This window comes from Panthera uncia, chromosome B4, assembly GCF_023721935.1.
Source record: "Panthera uncia isolate 11264 chromosome B4, Puncia_PCG_1.0, whole genome shotgun sequence".
Lineage (NCBI taxonomy): Eukaryota > Metazoa > Chordata > Mammalia > Carnivora > Felidae > Panthera > Panthera uncia.
Genome location: NC_064809.1, coordinates 67,767,360 through 67,787,322, shown reverse-complemented (window position 1 = coordinate 67,787,322; position 19,963 = coordinate 67,767,360). Strand labels below are relative to the sequence as shown.

Below are 19,963 nucleotides of genomic sequence, written 5' to 3'. Positions count from 1 at the left end.
CCCTTGCTATTGAAATGTGGTCCAAAGACCAGTGGCAGAGACACTTCCTGGGAACTTGTTAGAAATGCAGAATCTCTAGGCTTCTGGCTGGCTCAGTTGGAGGAACCTGGGACTCTTGATCTCGCTTGTGAGGTCAAGCCCCATGCTGGGTGTAGGGATGACTTAATCAATAAAACTTAAAAAAAAAAATGCAGAATCTCTAGTCCCACCAAGGATTTACTGAGTCATAATCTGCATTTTATAGATTATTCATATGCACATTAAAATTCAAGAAGCACTGCTCTGGTTTTTTTCAAGATAAGACAGTGAGGTGGGCAAGGCTCTGAGGTATTCATTCTACTTGAACTGCTTTTTCCAAAGGGCTTTCCCCTTTCTTTTGGGGGTGCACGTGTGTGTGAGGCAGCATTGCATGTACGAGTGTGTATATGAGCATGCATTTGTGTACAACATTTGAGCGTGGGTATGTCTCTGTTAATGGTGCCCTCTCTGGCCAACACTTCCTCATGAATTCTTATGTCAAAAAATGCCGCCTCTGTTAACACATCCTCCCTCTTATTCCTGTTTCTGATATCTGTACACAGCCATACATTCCTTCACCCATACAGCTCACTCAGAGCTGGCTTTGGGAAACCTGTGAGAGAGCAAGTTGCAGGGAATAAGGGAGTAAGAAAATGTTTTTGCTGGTTAGAATCAAGTAACAGGTTTGTTGGGGTAGAAATGAGCTAGCCTTCCCTCAGAAGAACACAGGGGTTTTGAATTGTGTTGGTTGGAGCCCTGAAATCTCATGAAATTATCTCAGTGACTGCCAGCAGGAACAACCAAGTGGGGCTCCATGCTCCCACACTCCACTTCAGCTATGTCATCTATGCTCTTATATACTTTATTCACTAGGGTTTCTTTTAATTTATTTCCTGAAGCTGCTTTGCTATTGGAACAGTTTTTTTTGAAACCACTGCCCTGTTCCTTCCATTTAGCTTTCCACCACTTAAATTTGTCTGTTCAGCGTAGGCTGGGTTAATTGTGACTGGACTTCTTAGCCACACGTTTCAAAAGCAAGAGCTAATAATGAATTCTGTGTAGTGATGCATAGATTAAAAAGTTTGTCCCTTGAAAAGCCTTTTCTTCCTCCCTCCTTCCCTTTATCTTTCCTTTCTTCTCACCCATCTTGTTAGACACTTTGCTCTTTTTAAAAAATTTTAAGATTTTTAAAGTTTTTTTTATGTTTATCCATTTATTTTTGAAAGAGAGAGAGAGAGGCAGAGAGAGATGAAGAGAGGGAATCCTAAGTAGGCTCCGCACTGTCAGTGTAGAGCCTGACATGGGGCTCAATGTGGGACTCAAACCCATGAACCATGAGATCATGACCTGAGCCGAAGTCGGACGTTTAACTGACTGAGCCACCCAGGTGCCCCCTTTCCTCTGTTTTCAAAGACCAAGGCTGGTAAAACCTAGAGCTATATAATCATTAATTAGTTGAGTGATAACCAGTATAATTTATAGACAAGAAATATATTAAATTCATCATGTCATCAAATTATAGTTTTTGGTGACATGGATAAGGCTATTCCATTATCTATATGAATGTGGTTATCACATTTGGGTAGTATTCCCTCGCCAATTTTCCATAAACTTAATGCCTCTGATCACATGGCATTTTTCTGTAATATTCCTTGGTAATTGACAGTTTAATTGTGATCTTTCCATATTCCACTTGTGTAGGACTTCATTATACATATTTTTGGTGCAGGAAAATTTATCTAGTTTTATTTTTTTGCCTACATGTTATTTTATTTTATTATTCTAAAAAATACTTATTTTGAGAAAGAGCGTGTACGCATGTGGGAGGGATGGAGAGAGAGAAGGAGAATCCCAGGCAGGCTCCATGCTGTAGCACAGAGTCCAGTGTGGAGCTCCATCCCACAACGATGGTGAGATCATGACCTGAGCCGAATCTAGAGTTGGATGCTTAAGTGACTGAGCCGCCCAGGCGCTCCTACATGTTTGTTTTAAATTTTTAGGTGTATTCAGTATAATGGAAAGCAAAAAAAAAAAAATTTTTTTTTTCAGTATTTCAGAGTTCCCTACAGTAGTTCCCTGTAGTATAGTGATGAAGAGTTTGGACTCTGGAGCTTGATTGTTTCGGCTTAAATATTGATCTCACCACTTACTAGCTGTGTGACCTTGTGAAAGTTAATCAACTTTTGAGTCTCAGTTTTTACATTTATAAAATGGACTTGATAATAACACCTATCTCACAGAGTTGTTGTGAGGATTAAATGAGATAAGTCTTGCAAAATACTTGACAGTACCTGGCATATAGTAAGTCCTCAGAAAATGTTAGCTAAAACCATCAAATACATGAGTGGTGATACAATACTTGATATCCGTTAGGGGTGTAACAGTCCCTATTGTCAAGCATGTGGGTTCAAATGTGGTAGCTGACAAAACCAGAACATAAGAATAAGGGTCTTCTACTAAAGGATAACATTTCCACAAATTATTTCAGGGATAATTTTACAATTTCATGTACCTGCCCTTTCCCCGTCCCTCCCTCTTCTCTTTCCTCTCTTCCCCTCCTTGCGTGCTGTTGGGGGTGGGGTGTGTCCCCTAGTAACCAGATGTGACTTGTCACATAAACATTTGGGGATTACCAGTGAAAGTTTTAACTTCTAAAAAGCACTTTGGTAGTGTAATAGTGGTAAGCAGTATTTATAGACTTAAGAGTTGAACAGTTAAAAACATTTTTTACTGTTTGCCATAGTTAAAAAGTAAGTCTGTTTTCAGGGTTGGATTGTCAGAAAGCATGGTCATGATCTTTTTTAGGCCACTCTGTCATCTTGTATATTATGTTGTTTTTTCTGCCTCATACTGTTCCATCCTCCAAAATTTTCTTTTTTGGTCTTTATGTTTGCTCAAGCATCATCTCTCAAGAAGCATATCTTTATCTCTAGGCCAGAATGAATGTCCTTTGAATTATTCTTGAAGCATTCTATCCAAAAATCTGGTGGTTGTAATTACATAGTGTATTGAAATCATTTTGTTTCTGTTTCTTTCTCCTTCCTAGGAGAAATCACTGTAATCGCTTTACCATTTGTCCTGGAATCCTATTTCAGCTTAAATCCCCACCTTGCCATTTACAGCCATATAACCATACAGCTTTATGGTGATGATTCAGTGTGATAAATGATCTAAGGAACTTAGCATAGCTCTTAGTTAATTAATTATGATGATAATTATAAATAGCAATAAAAATTCCCAGTGCCTGTTACTGTGTCTTGCATAGATATTGGTAATGCTTAACTGCAAAGACTCTTTATCATGTATCTGATTGCTGCTTTAAGCTGTTTTCCATTTCTTGTTTTTTAAGCGATGTTTATATAATGTTTCATTTTATCAGTCTGTGAGTTGGATGTATTATGTTTAATTATGCCCGTTTAACCAAAGTTACCTTCATGTGCAGCTTTTTCAGCAGTTTAAAAATGTTTTCTTTTGCCATCAGTATAATGTATACTTTAAACCACAACTAATAGCATTTTATTTTGTCATAATGTCATGCTTGTTTGTTAAATCTGAACTAGAGGCAGGGAAACCATTTAGTGGAAGCCATTACAATAGGTCTAGGCAAGATACAGTAGTGGCCAGAACAAGGATAATGTCAGTGGGAGACAGAAATGAATGGATTCTAGATACATTTAGGAGCAAATTGATAGGACTTGATGGATGGCTGGAGGTGGTTATGGGAGATAGGAAGTTGGGTTATAGAGAGGGAAGAATCAAGGATGAATCCCAGGATTCTGGCTCAGGTAAGCAGCTGGATAAATGTGCTTTACACTGACAAAGGGAACAGGAAGAGGGACAGTTTTGGGGAAAGGTAGTAGTTCACTTTTAGATTTGTTGAATTTCAGGTATCTGAGGTAAATCTGAGAGGGGAGATCTGTGAGGCAGTTGGATATGTGAGGCGTGGGCTTACAAAGGAGGACAGGGCTATGAATATATACTTGATAGTCATCAGCATACATGATTGAGTTGAAGTTATGGAAGTAGGTAAGACAGATCAGGGAGTGAATAGACTGCATAGCATGAGAAAAGAGAACCCAGGAAACATTACGACCTTTTTGTGTCCACCAAGATGAAGAAATGGAGGAGAAAGAGAAATAGGCAGTAAGAAACTGGCAGAATGTAATGTTACAGAAACTGGGAAGAGATTGTTTTCAAAACGAGGGGATGTAGTGAGCCATGTCAAATGGCCGTTCTTCAGATAGAATCTTAATTTTTCTCTTGCATTCTGTGTAATGTTTATTTTAACGACTGTTAAAATTTATATTTTAGGTTATAACAAGATAATCCTGCAAAGTGCTTGTACTAAGCTTTTCATGGTAGTTACAGTAGTTCTAAATTGTATCTACAGGTTAAATAAAGGAAGTTAATATTTGTAGGTCAGGAGATGAGTAAAATTATGTTAGTAACTAACTTTCTCAAGAATGCTCTAATTATCCAGTAAAATCTATCATTAAGCCTGTACTTTTACAGGTAGCTCCTGATTGTACCTATAACAGTTAATAGAATTAATATAAAAAATTGGGTCCACCTTGGTATCAAGAATTTTTTTAAGTGGTAAGTAAATGTTATAGTATAATTGTGGGGGAGCGTGTATGGTTTGAGTAATCCTTTATGTTCTGTTTTTAGAAGGAATGAATCATAGCAATCTTTATTGATCATCTAACCAGGCAAATCACAGCACTTTTCATAAAACTGTTTGGTTCATAAAGTAATAGGCATCTGTGGAGTAAATTGGATTTGATGTGATTCATGATTCAGATTTTATGACTGCTGAATAACAAAGTTATTATTTAGAATATGGGCAGTAGTTTGAAAACTGTCAGTGTTAACTTCAGACTATATTGGAATTTGTTAGAAAAATTTGCCATTGTTTTATAAAATCAGATTATACAGAAAATATGCACTTACACATTTTAGAGATGGTTATTAAGAATTGATTTGGAAACTAATGCAGGGCTTAGAGTCTGGTCAGGTTAATTTTAATATCAAAAGTTGAGAAAAAGGACATAATTACAGTAAAAGTTAGACTTCATTTTCATGCTGGCATAATTGTTAGCATTGAGAGTACCATTAGCTGTTATTTTTGTATGTTAACTTGGATACTAACTATAGTTGGTGAATAAAGGATTACATATGATGCACCTGATGTTTTGGACTAGGATCAGGAAAATGTTTCCTTGTACTAGAAGCTATAAAGAGTAGATGATATTGACTGTCTATGGAAGTATCCCATTTTAAGATATGGTTTATAAAATGTGGTGCATAATTAAGGGACCTGGGGCATCTGTTAAATTAGGAAGATCACAATATTGTTGAAGATTAATTAATATGATTAAGGTATTCTTAGGAAGAATGAGTAGAATATAAAATGTTGTGAAAGAAAAACTACACAGCATTATGTCACTGGACAATTGGTTAATATTTAGCATAGTAGAAGAGGTGGTAGGAAGTGAGGGATGCTATTTGACAGCCAGTAGAGTAATATTTTATTCTGGGGGTTGAGGTAACGTAGACTTCTTTATATCTAAATTAATTAGTTCTTAACATCATTCAGTAAAAAAAAAAAAAAAAGCTTGCAGACACAGCAACCAGTTTCAGGGCTGCTGCGCACTTAGACAAATTGTAATTTTGTATAACAAATTACCTCAAAATTTACTGTCTGAAAATAATAAACATTTATTACCTTATCCTCCTTTCTGAGTCAAGAATTTAGAAGCAGCTTATCAGGTGATTCGGGCTGCTCAGGGTCTCAGGCTCAAATGAGGGAGGATCCACTTTCAGGTTCACTCGTGTGGTTGTCAGCAGGCCTTAGAATACCTGCTACCAAGTACTCACATGGCTGTCGACAGGCCTCAGGACTCTGGCTGTTGGCCAGAGACATCAGTTTCTTGGCCACATGGGCCCTCCATGGGGCTGCTCACCATATGGCACCTTGTTTACTCCAAAACAAGGTATCAGAGAGAGCCCCCAAAAGAAGCCAGTCTTTTTATAACCTAGTATTGGGAGTGATATCCCATTACTTCTGCCACATTCTCTTCCTGAGAAATCAGTCACTAAATCCAGCCTATATTCTGGGGGAGGAAATTACAGAAGGGCTTGCATACCAAGAGGTTGGTTGGATCATTGTGGGCAGTCTTAGAGGTTACCCACCACGCTATCCTTTAAAGTTTAAACTTTTTGTTGTTGTTGCAGAATTCTTTCTTGGAAGGAAAAGATGGGGGGAAATTCAAAATATAAGATAAATAAATGAGAAATTCTTTTGTCCAAAGCAGGGGTTCTGCTACCATCCTTCCCCTTTAGCTTCCAAACAATTTGAATATTAGTATTTTCACCATCAAATGTCAGTCAATAACATGAATATATGCTGTTTTTCTCATGTTTTCGTTTTAGAATTTGTCAACAGTTGTAAAATTCTAGCTTATAAAAATCAGGTATTGGGACATGGAAAACAATTTGTATAAATGTTTCTGGCAACTTGTAAAGTTGAGTAACTTCCTTTACTAAAGTAAATCTAATGTAAAGCCTGGTTTTATATTATTAGCAGATATAGTTTTTAAGTTAATCTGATAATGATAGTGATTTATTTACTAATTGCTGCCTGGAATCTTTTATTAACTATTTCCAAATTATATGCCTTTTTAAAAAATCGCAAGTGTATAGTGGTATTTGGAATTGAGTTTTGATATTAACATGTTCTTACAGCTTTTATGTTGTAATTGGTGATTCCTAATCAGTAACATAAATTACTTATTTTCTTTATCTTGCAGTATAAACAATCTAGTTCAGGGGCGCCTGCGTGGCTCAGTCAGTTAAGTGTCCGACTTTGGCTCAGGTCATGATCTCATGGTTTGTGAGTTTGAGCCCCGCGTTGGGCTCTCTGCTGATAGCTCAGAGCCTGGAGCCTGCTTCAGATTCTGTGGCTTCTTCTCTTTCTCATTCTCTATCTCTCAAAAATAAACATTAAAAAAAATATATAGTTTCAAAATAATAGTACCGAAATTATTATAAACAAATCTCTAAGTTTAGAATTTCTTTATGTAGTTCTTTTATGTAGTTTTCTTATGTAGACTATATCCCTCTAAAAGTGTATAAAATCACTTGAAAACCATTTCTGGATGATTATGTCAACAGTTTGATGTATATAGTTAGATTCTGGGCATTGGGTCTAAAGCTTTATTTACATTAACTTAATTCCCAATACTGTCCCGTGAACTAGGTTTTGTTGTTATCCTTATTTTACAGATGAGTAGAGTTCTTGCCATTTTGATTTTAAGTTAATTATATTAATGAGAAAATAGTATTGTTTTTGTTTCTCTGTGGATTAGTGGGAAATGGTGGATTAAATGAGGGAAAGGAACAAATAACATCTAGTGGTATGTTAACTAACTTGGATATAAACTAAAAAAAATAAAAATGAAAGTTAAAGACTGAGGAAAAGGAAATTTTGATTAGGAAATGGGTGGTATTTATAATTTGGGGACCCTGAGGAGAGTGTATCATGGACTGAAAAGGGAGAAAAGTCATAATGGACTCAATTCAAATATAAACACATATGCCCCATTGTTTGTTTACATATGAAACATCAGTAGTGTCATTTAAATATGCATGAATATGTGTATAATGTTAAATTTCATTATGCTGTTATAGGATTCCAAGTCCAGGATTTATGGTGAATAACTTCCCACAACCATAATAATTTCCATAAGAATTTTAAATCTTAATTGAAAATTAGAAAATAAGGTACATGGAATCATCAAAACCAGTTGTAATTTAAATTGCTTCTAGCTAAAATATAATGTCCGAACCAGGGGTAGTAGTGGAAGTGAAAGTTAGCTACCACGTTTTTTTCTAAGCAGTTTTTTCACAAGTTTAGATTGATTTTATGGAATAGATTTTTCATTACCGAAATACTTGATTTGATTCTTAATTACTAAGGAGTACCTTTTTGTGAATGAGTGTTGTAATTATTAGGGCTTACACAAGATAGTTTTAAATAGAGCATCCTAATTTCTGGAAGTACTTTTCTAAGCTATTCTGATAAAATCTGTCTTAGTTGAGGTAATGGCATGATAACAGCAAATAGCTTTCAGTGCTGGTCTCTAAGTGACCCTTTTGGTTACTTTAAAATATTTTCAAGATATTTTAATTATCTTAAATTAGTTTAAAAATGCAGTTCTATTTTAAATTCATGAGTCTAAATTTGTTATAAATAAAAACTGGGAATTATTATTTAGTTCTTAGTGATACTTTTTATCCTAGATGATGCCAAAAGTTTGAAATGTTTGGATTATTGCACCTGTATTTACTTTATTAATCCAAACATGTAGGACCTTTATGCCAGGTACTCTTCAGGTACTAGAAGTTAACTAGGAATCTGGAAAACTTAACTAGAGGACCCTTTTGATATTTATCTCTGTATTACAGTTAGAAATGGAGGTCTGTGTAGTGCCCTGTTTGTATGAATGGGTCATTTAAAAACAAATGCATTAAACTATTTTTTAAAACCCAGATTTACTTTAAAAAGTATATAATTTATATACAAGACAATTTATATCTTCAAATTAAGTAACAATCTAGCAAAAATCTTGATGTGTGCTGTCGACTTAATACCAAATGCAAACATTCCATCATAACAAGAGTGAAATGTAAGATTTTCGTGAGAATTACGTGTTCAACTTATTTTTGTTGAATGATGAATTTATACACCATTTTATCCTATTTTATTTTTAAAATATTTTTATTTTATTTTGTTATTTGGGGGGGGGGGGCGGGCAAAGGGAGAGGGGGATAGAGAATCCCAAGCAGGCTCCATGCCCAGTGCAGAGCCTGATATGGGGCTCCATCTCACGACCATGAGATCATGACCTGAGCCGAAATCAAGAGTTGGATGCTTAACCACTGAGCCACCCAGGCGCCTCTTAATCCAATTCACTTTTAAAACAGAGAAAAACTATACATTATCTTTGTTTCTATAGAATTGGGAAACATAAAAACTTTGTTTCTTGAGGGCAGAAGATGATTATTTAGCAGCATAATGGTAAGAGGGAGGAGCATTACTGAAATATATCTCTATCTTCAACAGAAACTAGTCTTTACCTGATTAATATGTATTGAATTAAAGGTAATAGAATGTTTTCATGTGAACTTCAAAATAAAGTTCTGTTGAGAAGACCTTTTTTTAGAAGTCAGTTTTTTGTTGGTTTTTGTTTTTAATGACAGGACCATTTTTAGACAATTATTTTAAAAGTATAACAGTTAAAACTATGATTTCTGGGGCTCCTGGGCGGCTCAGTCGGTTAAGCGTCCGACTTCGGCTCAGGTCACGATCTCACGGTCTGTGGGTTCGAGCCCCGCGTCGGGCTCTGAGCTGATGATGGCCCAGAGCCTGGAGCCTGCTTCCGATTCTGTGTCTCCCTCTCTCTCTGACCCTCCCCCGTTCATGCTCTGTCTCTCTCTGTCTCAAAAATAAATAAACGTTAAAAAAATTAAAAAAAAAAACAACAACTATGATTTCTACTTTGTGCACATATTTAAATTAAAATCAGCATTCTTATCAGTGGTCTGGCATACTTCTATATGTGTGTGTGGCTGGTTTCTTATTGGTGGTAAGTGGCTATTTTAAAGACTTAGTGAGAAAAGGGAATTTTATTGATGCTTTTTATCTGAAGTCTTACAGATTGTAGTTCACTGTGGCTGCTACACCAAAATTCGGTGAAGGTTAATGACAATGACTAGTTAAGAAATGGCAGATTTTGATCAACTAATTATACTTTTACTAATATTAAAGAGTGACGGTGTTGTTTCAGTGAAATGGAATAGTCTGATAGCTGATATTTTTGTATATTAAGATATAGCTGCCATTATAATGGGAATTTAAAAATGAAACCATTCAAATCGTATTTTCTTTTCTTTCTCTTTCTGATAATGCCAGGAATGCGTTTTGTTTCTGTGTTTATTTTGGTGCATTCATATACAGTTACCTGGTAAATTTACACTCCTTTCCCCTGTAGTTCTATGGGTATTAATAATCTCAAATAAAATTAATCTTCTTATTCTGATAGAGAAGAAAAAGCTGGATCACTTACCAGTAACTGGAGTTCTCCTATTGGGTAATCTCCACAGATCCACATTCTTTGAAGCTATTGTGAATGCCTCGAGGACCAAGGAACCGTTGAAATTTCCAATTTCAGGAAGGTAAGCAAGTGCACTGAAGCATGTCTCTAGCATCTCCCAAATCCCCTCCCCCCAACTTTCTTACATATACGTCTGTACTGCATGCCCCCTCAGTTCCAGTGGATGCCCATCAGGAAGATTCTCATGCTGGACAGAAGGGCAAGAGAGGTGGATCTGTGAGGGAAAAGACCCAATAGGATAACTCAAGTTACTGGTGAGTAATCTAGTTTTTGCAAATTTGAGATTTTTTTTCTCACATTTCTTCTCTTTAGAAGGAATTTAATTACCAAGAGGAAAGTTGTTTGAGATAGCTTCTTTTTGTAAATTTGATGTAGATTTGTGGAATTTATTACATGAGTGATAAATACCTAGTTCTTGATGGGCGTATGAATAAGTGTGACGTTAAATTTAAAGAGTATCATTTACATAATAGTTGTTTTTTTATAAAAATTATGTGTCTATTATCTTTTGGTAAATAGTGTAATACTTCTAAAGCAATTTAAGGAAGCTGTGTGTTGAATTATTTTATAAATTCCTTTATTTGTGATGTTGCATTTATATGAAGTAAATACTTATACTGTAAAAGTTATGCTTATGCCAAATTTGGCCAAATTCTTTTGGCATAGTACTGAGCAGCAAAAGTAATTTTATGTTAATTATGTAGCATTTCTTACTGACATAGTTTTCAGTGTACCTTTTAACTTCATTGTAGGTATATTTGGAAAATAATTCAGGGTGTGTTCAGCTCTGTTTACTACTTCCTTGTTCATAATAGATGGCCTTATTGATGTGATGGGTGGCCCAGTTGGTTCACTGTGGACTCTCAGATTCCATAGGTATCAGACAGTTTATTGCACTGGCATGTAAATGTTAGAATTGGACAGAATACCTTCTCATTTCTCTCATTCTGTATTGTTACCAGGTTGTCTTTTTTTTTTAAAAGGGCACTTTTAACACATAAAGAGCCTGTAGTGGTGCTCTATTCAAGCTGTTTTATAAAATTTTCATCCATTTGCTAGGTATGTAAGACCTCTTACAATCCCATCCTATTTATCCAGCCTTAATTTCTCCATTTTGAAACTTTTCTTTTGGTCTTACTTGGATACTTGTTATATTTATGCTTTAAGGCTTGTGCTTTTCCAATTTTTTGAAATGACCTCATTCTACTTTTCTGTACTCTAAGGTTGAAGTCAAGTCCTATCCCTTACATAATTCCTTTTGTGCTAGCATCTCTCTGTGACCTATGTTTCCTCAGTGGAGAAATGAGATTGCTATGAGGATTGAATTAATTGAATCGTGGGATATACTTAGTGCCTAACAGCACATAGTAAACACTCCTGTTAACTATTATTTGATTGTAGATTGATCCTAAACATCTTTTTATCTTAAACATTTCTGTGATTATGGATATAATTTTCATCTGTATGACAGTTTCACCTTTAAACATTATTAGCTTTAGGTTGTATTGCTGTTCCTTCCAGTGTGAAACACTTAAGCTGATTTGTATGGTCATTGAAAACAAGGATAGGATTTTATTGTTTTTAGTCTTATTTAGTTCCTAACGTCAGAGATTGAGTTTAAGTTGTACCCATTAAAAAACTAGTTTTTCATGTAGTTGATAGAAGAAAATGAGTTGTTCATGAATATATTCATTAGTTTTCTTATTTGTAGAGCAGGTTCATTTGGCTTATCAGTCCTTTTTGTAAGTTCTTAAGAACAACAGTTTTTTTCCTTTTAAAACTGGAAGAGTGAAATTGTGATTGTTTAGCACACTATAAACTTCTGTGGGACATTAAAATAGTGTATAGTTTTAACGTTTATTTATTTTTGAGACAGAGAGAGACAGAGCATGAACGGGGGAGGGGCAGAGAGAGGGAGGCACAGAATCGGAAGCAGGCTCCAGGCTCTGAGACATCAGCCCAGAGCCCGACGCGGGGCTCGAACTCGCGGACCGTGAGATCGTGACCTGAGCTGAAGTCGGACACTTAACCGACTGAGCCACCCAGGCGCCCCAATAGTGTATAGTTTTAGGAGAGTTAACTAGTTTGTCTCATTTTAAGACTCATTTACTGTTAGTAAACAAACCGGAAATTCAGTGTACTTGATTTTTGAGGTTTGAATAACTTTGAAGATTATTGCTTGATTTTCAGAAATGCTTGGATTTAAGAATACCTATCTGAAGAAGCAGTAAATGAAATTTAATTCAGGGTTACTGAAGGAAGGAAATGACAGATTGAGTGTGAATCTCACCAGAGAACCAGTTCTGCTCCATTTAGACAAAACAAGATAAAGAACATTTAGTGAGATGACTTAAATGATTGTTTTGAATTTGCTTCTGCACATCCATGTAAGAAGCTATTCAATTTTAATCAAGCTATTTAATTTCTTTGGTATGATAGTAGTATGGGATATTAAGACTATCCTTATTTTTTATTCTTTAGAGATAACATTGTGAAAAATTTTGAAGTGAAATATTGCGATGGGTTCACAAATGGATTCAGAAAAAAATGTGTGGTATATTTGTATGTAGAGAGGGAGAAAAGGAGAAATAAAGCAAATGTGGCATATGTTAACAATTTTGAATCTAGGTAAAAGGTATGCAGGACATTGTATTTCTCAACTTTTTTTGTGGTTTTGATATTTTTCAAAAAAAAGTTGAGAAAGTATTTTAAAAAGAACCATATTGTGCTTCAATTTCTCTCATTCTAAAATGGGAATAATAGAGCTTGTTTTTTCCATGCCTTGATACAGGTAGGCACAGTGGGGTACATTTGGTAGAATAGCAGTCAAGAGAACTTTTAAGAAGTGGATTTTTTTTTTTCTTTAAAGAAGAGTTTTGTAGTGGATAACATTCAAAGAACATTTCACATAAAAGTGTATTAGCTTAAAATATATCCCCTTTTCTCATTCAGAGCATATTGCATTATATTTGAATAAGAACAGTCAAGAAGCAATAAATATGTTGAGATATATGGAGTAACTAATTGAAATAAAAAAATATAGCTAGTTATAAAAATAACTCAATAAATGGACAAAAAAAATGATTAGACTCAGCTGAAGAGAGAAGTTATTAATTTCAGGCTAAAACTGATAAATCTTCCAGGACACCAACCAGGAAAATAAAAAGATGAAAAATATGAAAGAAAAGCTAAGCCACTGTAGAGGTGGATTGAAAAGCTCTAGTATAGATCTGATTGGAGTTTTGGAATGGAAGATACAGAGAATAAAGGAGAAGCGGTATTGAAGAAAAAATGACCAAGCGTTTTCAAGAATTTAAAAAAAAAATTAAAGAAACTGTCAAATAATTAAAGCTGAATTGTGACAAAAGCATTGTATCAGAACTTGAAGGATACAGGAAAAGTGGTCCTCAGGAGTAAATTTGTAACTTTAAATGCATGTATCAGGTTGAAAGAAAATAAATGAGCCAGATACTCAACTCAAAAACTAAAAAAAAAAAAACAAAAAACAAAAGCTAAGAAAGAAGGAGGGAAGGAAATAAAAACACAAGTAGAATTTGGTGAAATAGAAGATAATCAACAATAAAAATGAGAGCAATGTTTATTCAAATCAACACTGGTTCTTTTTAGTTGATTAAGTTCTGGATGTACTCATCAAAAACCATGATGGAAATAATAAAATTTAATGAGATATAAAAAAAAAAAGTGAGATATAATGACAAGTGCAATTATAATTTTGGAATCACAAGAAATCACTTATATGTATATGTATGTGTATGTATATGTATGTATATAAACTTTTAAAAACCAGGTGAAATGGATTATTTTCCAGGAAAAAAATCATTCCAAACTTGTAAAGAAAACCATTAAAGTAATTAAAGTTGCAGTAGATTTCCCTGAGAGGTATAGGTTTTTAAAAATAGCAAATTTATTGAGCTGTCATCCACAGATTCTGTCACTTATCCATTTTAAACGTGTAATTCAGTGGTTTTTAGCATTTTTAGTGTTCTGTAGACATTAACACAATGTTTCAAAATATTTTCATCACCCAAAAAGAACTGTACCTGTTAGCAGTCATTCCCAATTTTCCCCAAACGCTCCATCCTTGTGCAACCACTGATTTACTCTCCTTCTATAAATTTGCCTACTCTGACATTTTGCATAAATGAAATCATTCAATATGTGTGTGGCCATTTGTGATTCACTTCTTTTGCTTAGCATAATATTTTTAAGGTCCAACTATGTTGTAGCATGTATCAGTGCACTTTATTCTTTTTATAGCCAAGTAATATCTCATTGTATGGATATACCACATTTTGGTTATCCTTTAATCAGGTGATAGATATTTGGACTGTTTTGCATTTTTTGGCTATTATGAAAGCCCTGCTGTCAACATTTGTGTACAAATTTTTGTGTGGACATACATTTTCATTTCTCTTGGGTTATGTACCTAGGAGCAGAATTGCTAGATTATATGATAACTATGTTTCACCTTTTGAAGAACTGCCAGACTGTTTACCCAAAGTGGCTGTGCCATTTTACTTTCCCACCAGCAGCGAATGAGGATTCCAATTTTTCCACACCTTCACCGCCAACACTTTCATTATCTGTCTTTTTTGTTCTAGCCATTCTCATTGGTGGGAAGGCGTATCAGAGAAATAGTTTTAATTGTGATATTTATAATCATATTTCACATATACTTTGCGGAACAGATAATTCTATTTTTATGCAAAATGGCCCAAATAGTAGCAATCTTATGTATGAATAAATAAAAATTTTAATTAGGATATGGTAGAGGTAATTCTTTATTTGAAAATTATATCAGTGTAACTTACAAGATTTAGGGGAACCGTCTTGAAAGATTTAGTAAAAGTTTATGATAAAAGTCAACACTCATTAATGTTTTTTTAAAAACCCCTCACACCATGACAAGTGAACTTTTTCTTTCAGTAAAGACTGTCTTTCAAACTTTCTTTCAAGCAGCAACATTCCCATTAAAGTCAAGAATAAGCAAATATGTCTTTACTAATAAGAAAAAAGAGAAAGAAATCCAAAAAATTGAAAAAGGAAAAATGAGATGAACATATCCTTAGAACATTTTTTAAAAATCAACACTATTTTTAAAATTTTATTTTAGAGAGAAAGCATGCAAGCAAGGGAGAGGAGCAGAGGGAGAGAATCTTAAGAGAATCTTAAGCAGGCTTCATGTTCAGCACAGAGCCTGATGTGGGGCTGGATCCCACAACCTTGGGAAGCATGACCTGAGCTGAAATCAAGAGTTGGATTGCTCAGCCAACTGAGCCATCCAGGAGCCTCCGAAGCTAACACTATTAATAGAATTTAATTTTACTGGATATAAAGTCAACATTCAAATTGGCACTAGCCAGTTATATAATAAAAACTTTCTCCTTTACAGCCAATTCTGTAAAGTGCCCAAAGTTTATTTAAGGACATAAAATTAGACATGAGTAAAAGGCAGGATATACTATATGGGAAGTATATTACTAAAAAAGTTACTCCTCTGTGATTGATTGTGTATAGTTTCAGACAAAAAAAACACTAGAATATTTTTTTTTTTTTTTTGTAGAAAATGACCTTCATATACAAAAGTAAAGCCCCAAGAATAACCAAGACAGGTCCGAAAGAAGAAAAAGAACAATGAGGAGGGGATTGTGCCATTGGATAGCAAGACTGATTTTAAACTTGGCAGTGTTTAGAATGGATGGCAATGACAATAAATTGCTACACACAACATGGGATGAATCTCCCATGCTTAACGTTGAGCATAGAAATGAGAAAATATTACGTATTGTATGATTTCATTCACAGGAAGTTCAAAAACAAGTAGAAGGAAGGGTGCATGGCCGGCTCAGTCAGTGGTGTAGCATGCAGCTCTTGATCTCAGGGTTGTGGGTTCAGGTCCCACATTGGTCGTGGAGCCTACTTAATTACAAAAAAAAGCATAACTAATCTATGGTGATAGAGGTCAGCATAGTGATTTTCTTGGAAATATGGTACTGATTGGGAGGGAGCATTCTAGAGCATGAGAAATGTTAATATTTTGATCTGGGTTGGATCACATTGAGGGTGTATAATACTTAAAAAATCAAACTGTATACTTTATGTAAATTATACCTCAAAAAAGTAAAATATAAAATATAAATTTATGATATTTAAAGTAATATAGTCTTGGGGCGCCTGGGTGGCTCAGTCATTTTAGCATCTGACTTCAGCTCAGGTCATGATCTCACGGTTCGAAGAGTTTGAGCCCCGTGTCTGGCTCTGCTGATAGTTCAGAGCCTGGAGCCTGCCTCGGATTCTGTGTCTCCCTCTCTCTGCCCCTCCCCTGCTCATGCTTTGTCTCTGTCTCGCAAAAATAAATAAAATGTTAAAAAAAAATTTTAAAGTAGTATAGTCTTAATGCAGGAAAAGGCGGATTAATAGAATAGAGAGTTCAGAAATCGATTTATACATATTTGAAAAGTTGGTAAGTGCTAGAGATGGCATTTTCTATCAGGGAAACAGAGTGGACTCTTTAATTGGTTTTCCATATGGGAGGGAAGACAGGTCTCTACTTCAAACCATATGCAGAAAACAGTTCTGTTTCAACTTTACACTAAGAACAAACAACTGTTTAATAAGGAAGAAAATACAGAAGAATGTAGGTCTTTACGGGGCGCCTCAGTGGCTCAGGTGGCTAAGTGTCTGACCCTTGATTTTGGCTTGGGTCATGATCTCATGGTCATGAGATCAAGTCCCACATTGAGCCCCACATGGAGCATGGAGCCTGCTTGGAATTCTTTCCCTCTCTCTCCCCCTTCCGTACTTGTGTGCATATTCTCTCTCTCTCTCTCTCTCTCTCTCTTTCTCTCTTTCTCTCTTTCTCTCTCTCTATCAAAAAAATAAAAAGAATATGTGTCTTTAGGATGTGTGAGGCTTTAACAAGTCAAGAAAAGAATGAACCTTTGAAGATAAAGACATCAGAGATAAAGGATCCAACTACTTCAGAAAGAAAACCTTAGGCTTAATAAAATACATCACAAATTAACTCATATATAAGTGGCATGACTGGGAGTTAGGTGCAATGTCTACAATACTCAGTGGATTCGTGCCCAGAATATATGAAGATGAAAATAATAGGACAGATGATACAAATGCAAATAAAGTGAACAATGGATATTAAGGCAATTCACAACAGAGGAAAGGAAATTGGAATGGCTAATGAACTGGAAAGATGCTTAGTCTCATTTGCAGTGAAATGCAATTAAAAACTTATGAGCCATCAATTTTCACCCATTAGCTCAGGATCGGGTAAGTGTTACACAGTTGAAAATGTGCATATCCTCGTATCCAGAAGGTATTCAAGATATTATTAGTTTAGAGAAAGTGGCACATTTGCCCAGGGAGATTTCTGTAGGGATGTTCATTTGGAAAAAAATCTAAATGTCTGTCTGTAAGAGGCATGGATAAATAAGAAATAAAATAGTTATATTAACAGAGATTTACCAAATCTGCTTAGATTATCATCATTCGTGACTTTTTTATATTTCAAGAAAAAAAGTTACACTGTCTATGCCCAGGAATTCTTTTAAGCATTTATAAACATGAATTAATTTAGTCCTCGTAAGAACTCAGAAATTGGTACAATCATTATATCCATTTTACATATGGGAATACTGAAGCATAGAGAAGTAAATAACTTACCACTTTCAAAGGTGGTAAATAGCAGAGCTGTGATTGAAAGCTAGGATTTGAATCTCACTTGACTGGCTCCATAGTCCACTATGCCATGCTGCCTTCTGATATAGTTAAATAAGGAAACCTCAGAAATGTAATGTGAGGTCAAAGCAGAACGTTGTGTACAGTGTGATCTCACTTACATCAAATTCATGATGGTAGTCACTTCTGGATAGGGTTGGTAGGAGAGGAAGATCTTAGTGATAGTGGTAAAAGGAAGCTGTATGGAACTACATGTTTTTCCTTAAAGAATATGTATATTTATAGCTTTTAAACACCTAGATTTAATGTATGTATATTTTTACAAAAGTAAAAACTAGAAGGATTGACCTAATTGTTTTAATCTGCATTTATTCTTGATATTGGTTTGTAGTAGAAAAAGAAAGCAGTGGCCCTAGCACAAGGACCGTGATTTAGTTTAGTTCTGAGATAGCAGATGAGTGCCAGACACCGGGTTAGGTCCCAACAATAGGGAGGTGGTGAATAGGTTTCATCTTCTCTCTTTAAGGAAATTAAAGTTTTTCAGGGAAAGAGATAAATAATTATAATTTACTGTGTTACGTACAGATCTGTTTTCTTTTTGTTTTCCCTATTCCCACCTTCCCTCTAAATACAAATAGGAGAAAGGGGAAACATTCTGATTTGGGGCATGGGAAACAGGCAGTGAAATGTCAGTGGTGATCCTATTCCCTGTTCTTTTACAAAACTCCAGAGAGTAAACTCTAATGGTCAGAGATTGTAGCTTGTTCATGAATTTAGGATAATCTGGGTGCTTAACTGGTGAATAACTGGTATATTTCACTCTCAAATTAACTAGCACCTGAACCCAAATTTCTCCTTAGCCATCTGGATGTCTTCCATTGGTTCTGTTTCTGCAGTTGGTTACCGGAAGTCTATGGTAGTTTGACTAAGAACACTGTATGAAGCATTAAATTGTTTTGTGCTAAAGAACTTTGACTTGAGAAATATTTTAATTTGTAGGAAATTTTGGATCTCTAAAATCCAATTTTCTTTTCATTTTTAATAATTTTAAGTCCTTTTTTTTTAAAGTTTATTTTGAGAGAGAGAGAGCACCCATGAGCATGTAAGAGCAAGGGAAGGGCAGAGAGTGGGAGAGAATCCTAAGCAGGCTCCACACTGCCAGTGCAGAGACTGACCCAGGGCTCCATCTCATGAACCGTGAGATCATGACCTGAGCCAAAATCAAGAGTTGGACTCCTTTTTTTTTTTCTGCCACTTTTTAAAAATGTTTATTTATTTTTGAGAGAGACACAGAGAGAGCGTGAGCAGGGAAGGGGCAGAGAAAGAGAGGGAGGCAGAATCTGAAGCAGGCTCCAGGCTCTGAGCTGTCAGCACAGTTCAGATGCGGGGCTCAAACCCATGGACCGCGAGATTGTGACCTGAGCCAAAGTAAGTTGCTTAATCTACTGAGCCATCCAGGTACCCCAAGAGTCCGACTTCAACTAACTGAGCCACCCAGGCACTCCCAATTTTATTTTCATTGTGCGGAGTCCAATACATTTTTTTAAAACTAGTAGTCTTCCAATACTGGGATAGTACAATTGTTTTTCTGTATTCTCTTTGAGTCAGTGCTGTCTTGTACAAGTGTTTATGTTCTTATTTATGAAATTCTTAATTTCCTAAAGCCATATTGTCTTCAAATTTCTAGATGGACCATGGACTGTGAAATGGTATTAGTGTTCATAGTATGAGAATCCCAGTGTCTTTTAAAGTCTGTCATAGTATCTCATAAAAAATAGTTACTGTTATTTGCTTTCACCCTAGTGAGAGAGGTGTATTTTCCTTGATAGAAAATTAGAATCTGTGTTATCTTTTCCAAAAGGGTGAATGTGAATATCTATTTTTTCTTAAGTTTATTTATTTATTTTGAGAGAGAGAGCAAGGGAGGGGGAGAGAGAGAGGGAGAGAAAGAGAGGATCCCAAGCAGGCTCCACGCTGTCAGTGCAGAGCCTGACGTGGGGCTCGAACTCATAAAACCATGAGATCATCACAGAAGGTGAAACCAGTAGTCAGAT

The 19,963-nt window shown here is 35.4% G+C and overlaps 1 protein-coding gene across 11 annotated transcripts in view; it reads left to right on the top strand.

The window, feature by feature from the left end:
- The window catches only part of YAF2 (YY1 associated factor 2), a 76,744-nt gene that overhangs the window by 14,493 nt on the left and 42,288 nt on the right, over positions 1-19,963 (top strand). For 2 of the 11 annotated variants that reach the window (XR_007456645.1, XR_007456648.1), the window contains 2 exons: positions 10,122-10,254; positions 10,348-10,377. The exons of 7 other annotated variants lie outside the window; for them this stretch is intronic. Coding sequence is in view for 1 of the 4 variants with exons in the window: in XM_049625322.1 (XP_049481279.1) it covers positions 10,183-10,254 (72 nt within the window). In the remaining 3 variants the exon portion in view is untranslated. Of the gene's footprint in view, positions 1-10,121; positions 10,261-10,347; positions 10,378-19,963 lie in introns of those variants that run through there. 2 more of the 11 variants (XR_007456649.1, XM_049625322.1) reach the window with 2 other exon arrangements.